The 4,518-nt window shown below is 45.2% G+C and overlaps 1 protein-coding gene across 4 annotated transcripts; it reads right to left on the bottom strand.

The window, feature by feature from the left end:
• Window positions 1-532: 532 nt before the first annotated feature.
• LOC120640623 lies at window positions 533-3,217 on the bottom strand. Of its 4 annotated transcripts, none has more exons than XR_005661922.1 (5): window positions 3,024-3,217; window positions 2,198-2,303; window positions 1,332-2,113; window positions 1,033-1,246; window positions 533-957 (listed from the first exon to the last, which is right to left on the bottom strand). XR_005661922.1 is itself a non-coding variant. In XM_039916511.1 (4 exons), exons 2-4 carry the CDS (start codon window positions 1,365-1,367, stop codon window positions 866-868), a joined length of 342 nt encoding a protein of 113 aa, XP_039772445.1. In that variant the 5' UTR covers window positions 1,368-2,113; window positions 2,198-3,217; the 3' UTR covers window positions 533-865. The 4 variants fall into 4 exon arrangements, 2 of the variants coding, with proteins under 2 accessions (XP_039772445.1, XP_039772446.1); XR_005661921.1 differs by having other exon boundaries at window positions 1,332-1,672; window positions 1,776-2,113; window positions 2,198-3,217; XM_039916511.1 differs by having other exon boundaries at window positions 2,198-3,217.
• Window positions 3,218-4,518: the final 1,301 nt, after the last annotated feature.

Below are 4,518 nucleotides of genomic sequence, written 5' to 3' on the forward strand. Positions count from 1 at the left end.
CGGTAACATCTCTGTGGTCTTGCTTCGGCAGGTACACGGGCAGTTTCTGTTACCTTCGAGCCCTTGAACTCGGCGGGAAGCATCTCCGACTACTCCCTATCAGGATAGTACTCGGGCAGCTTTGCTCTCCCCTTGGGATGGTGTTTCCACCCCAGTAACATCTCTGTGGTCTTGCTCCGATTGGTACACGGGCAGTTTCTATAACCTTCGATCCCTTGAACTTGGCAGGAAGCATCTCCAACTACTCCCTATCAGGCTTGTACTCGGGCAGCTTTGTTGTCCCCTTGGGACGGTGTTCCCACACTGGTAACATCTCCGAGGTCTTGCTCTGGCAGGTACATGGATAGTTTCTGTTACTTTCAAGCCTTTGAACTCGGCGAGAAGCCCTCTTGACTACTCCCTATCTTGGATACAGCCAATTCTTGATTGCTCGCTACAAAGTCCAACCCACCGGTAAATCTTACCTATGCCCACAACATACTCTTTCAAGACATGCTATATGCACATGTTCATTCAGGATCTTGGACTCGTATGAGTACACGAGAACTCTGGATTAAACCTCTTAAAGATATTATACATCATGACCAAGTGTACAAAGTATTACACAGCAAGTCATTACATCAAACATACATCTACTTCTTCTAAGCTTGCCTTTTTGGCGCATCCTTCAACCATCCAGGGACTAGCCTCAAGCATTCTAGAATGGATCTCAAGTCTACAACACCAGGATGAGGGGGTTGCACCATGTCAATGACAACTCGAGCTGCTTCTTCTAGGTCAAAGATTTCTTTGTCCTTCCTCTTCTTATCACGATTGAGCTTCTAGATGGTTACCATGTTCTCCGCAAGCTTCTTGTCAGCTCCATTCAGTTGCTGCTCAACGACCTTCTTATATTCTTCGAGATCTGCATATGCTTGTCGCAATTCTGCGCAATCTCGAAGAGCTTGATCTCTTTCCCTTGATGAGCAATATCAACAGATATTAACCAATAGTCCAAATACTACTCAAACGTACTTGTTGTAAGTTACTTACTCTGGCTTTGAGCTAGCTCTTCCTGGTTTAGACCAGAGGAACTTCCAGCATCGGCGCCACCACCACCAGCTTGAGCAGCAGCCAGCTGCCTCCCAAGCTCATCAATGATAGCATGTTTTTCAACAAGTTCCTGCTTTAGCACAGGAATCTGCTGGAGTCCTTTAGACTTCACATCCAAGATGGAAGACTTTAATCTGGTTTGCAGGACTACTTTCTGCACATTCAGACAAAGAAGATACTTAAACTTATAGTCACAAAAATATCAAGGTGACTACATCTAACACAGTTCAAGGTATTACCTTATGATGCATGTAAACTCGACGCAGTGAGTTCATCACATCGTTGCACAAGTCGGCCCCTAGAAGGTCGTCCTCGATCAGTCCGACTGGGATCTCATCGACTTGTTCGGGGAAAGAAGTCCCGGGTGCTGCAGCACTTGACGGATCTGAACTCAGGGGATGCACATCTACAAGAATGGAAGGTTCGGCAGATTGAGCGGGCTCTCTACTATTTTGTCCCTCCGCATTTGCTGCCTCGGTCGCGGCAGGAGGTGTGGAAGCGTCCCGTACTGCCTCAACTCGAGTACTCCTCGTCTGCTCGGCGGCTGAAGCTTTTGCAGGAGAGCCAACAGGCTTCAGAACTGGCAGATTCAGCTCGGCAGTAGATTTATTCAAAGCAAATAGCTAAGTACCATATTTTTTCCAAGAAAGTATCCAAAACTACTCCCATTAAAAAGAACTTACGTTTTTGCTCTCTTCACAATGAGCTTTGATGGTACTCACAGAACTTTATGCACTGGACCAGTACCAGTCGTGGGGGCTGCTGAGCTTGTAGTATGTGTGGAGGTACTACTAGTACCCATGGATCCACTCGCACAACGGCCTACTTCTTCTAATCTTCTATCAACAGGCCTTGGATCTACTGATGGATTATCTCCCTCAGAATCAGATGACGATATTGGATCTTCTTCAATTATTGATTCATCAATATTGAAGACCACAGGTGTATGGAAGATTTTCTAGTTCTTTGCCTCAACAGAACTGGGGATAGGAGGATCGCTTTTGAAAACCTCCACATCCGCCTGCACAAGACATCCTGCTTATGTCAAAATCTCTCAAGAAAAGGGTACAAGCTACAAAAAGCAGTCGCAAAAGTCGAATCATACCTGAGAAGGTGGATTACTCGCATGAAAGACAGTGAGCACATATGGCTGAGTTGATCAAGAAATATACTTCTAATTACCCTCAACCCTTGTGTCCGCTCCATTGACTCTACAGAGAATCGGGAACTATCTTCAGTTCCTTCATACTGAAAACCAAAATTCCTGCGCTTCTGCAAAGGTTAAACCCTACGCATAACCCAATTGAACTGGACAGATGTTGCAGTTACTCTTATCTCACGCAAACAGAATGTGAAACCCAATAATTCTTCTACTTGATCCTCACTGCCAGGACCATTCTTCAGAATCCACTCGTGAAAATACACAGGAGGCTCAGCAGAGAACTTGGGCAGAGAGGGATATGGACTTCCAATGTAAAACCAATCCTTTTTCCATTCCAGACTCACATGGATTGCAGGCCATTCCAAGTACTTATTCACCATACCTGGGCGTAGCGGCAAATTTGCACATCCTATGCGACCTATTTCTTGAGTAGAGGGCAGAGGAGTCAAGGTGTATAAACTCCGAAATAGCTCAAAATGTGGCTTGATGCCCAGAAAAGCTTCACAAAAGTGCACAAAGATAGTAATGTGAAGAACCGTTTCGGGGGTAAGATGATGGATTTGAATCCCATAGTAATACAAAAGACCCTGGAGGAAATCACTAGCCGGAAGTGCCAGGCGGTGTTTCACAAAAGAAGTGAACAAAATAGTTTATGAATCTCTGGCAATTGGAACAACTTCTCCCAGGGCACTCCGCCAGTGGATCACACTCTTGGGTTGAAGTAAGTATTTTTCTACTAACTCCTGAAGATCTGCTTCAGAACACTTACTTTGAACCCATGACGGTTCCTTGTCTGCTTGCTCCTCCCCTTCGCGTTTCCGCTTCTCTCCACGGCTTGAATCTGTAGGCTTCTCCATCCCGAAATCCTTGCGCTTCTTGATGCCCAGGGGCTAGGGTTGTGGGGAAACTTGCAGTGGGACCGCTTGGAAACTAAGGAGCCAAGAGGGCAAAAAGGCAAAGCAATGGCGGTGGCAAAGGTAAAAATTTGCAAAGTCATCAGATTAGGTTTTATGTAACACCCCAGGTGTTACTTGTCTCTAATTAGGGTTAATCTTGTGTTTATCATAATCATTAGCACTAATTATGCAGGAATAAAATCACTAACTAAAATTGTTAGCATTTTTTTAAATACATGAAATGATGAGTTCCAATTTGTTTAAAATTTGGTCAAACTTAATTTTCGTTTCATATGTAGGGTCTTTTTACATTTTCAAGCAATTGGAAGTTAGTTAATTTTTGTTTTTCAAATTTCAAAGTATAGAGGTCTAAAGTTTGGTTTGGTTTAAAAATTTCCTTTGAATTGGTAAAAGTGAACAAAAGCTTGAAATATTTATTTTGGTTTTGAAATGATTTTCAAATTCCAAATGGAATTGCAAATTCACAAACATTTGAACAAATTTTATCCAAATTTGGAGTTGACACCTGGGCTCCACATGTCATCCTCCTCACCATTCCTCTCTCGAAGCTTCGGGACGCTCCCGTGTCCAAGTCGTGCACGGCGCCGTCTGTCCCTCACTCGCTTCCTCGTCTCTATCTTTCTCGTGTTCGTGAGCTCTAAGCCGTGGTCGCTGCGGCCATGAGCTGAGCCCACCGCTACCGTCCAGACCATGCCGGCCTCCCCTGCTCGCGCTAATGCTGTCGCCACGTGCTCGCCGCACCCCTGCCGCGCGCACACCGTGGGCCGCCTCGCTCGCCTCGCGCGTCGGATCAGCCCGCCCCGCTGGCCGTTGCGTAACCCCGCCCCGACGCCCCTAGCCCAGCCTCCGCAAGAGCAGCTGCACCGCCGCCAGGGTTTACCTTCCCGACCGGTCCGGCCAAACCGGAGGCGTCTGGTTCCGGTATACCGGTCCGGTTTGGCCGGTTACCGGTCGGAACCGGTCAAATTCAAATTTGAATTCAAACTTCGCCGTTCAACCGGTTTGTACCGGTATACCGGTCGGTCAGACCGGTATACCGGCCGGTTTGGCTGGTAACCAGCCGATTTGACTGGTAACCGGTCAAATTCAAATTTTTTTTGGTTTAAATTCAAATGCCCGCAAAGTATACTAAATAAATGTTTGTATAATATATTTTAGTCTAAATGAACCCTCCAACCCTCTTTTGTACTACTTTTACATTGTATTTGTATACTTTTGTATCCACGCTTTTTTTTGTTTAACTTCAAATCTCCGCAAACTATACTAAATGAACGAATTTTTGAAAAAATTTGACACCATTAGATTTGTCGCACCTTGAAGTATTTTTAGGAATTTTTTATTTTTTTG

Source organism: Panicum virgatum, chromosome 7K, assembly GCF_016808335.1.
Source record: "Panicum virgatum strain AP13 chromosome 7K, P.virgatum_v5, whole genome shotgun sequence".
NCBI classification, from domain to species: domain Eukaryota; kingdom Viridiplantae; phylum Streptophyta; class Magnoliopsida; order Poales; family Poaceae; genus Panicum; species Panicum virgatum.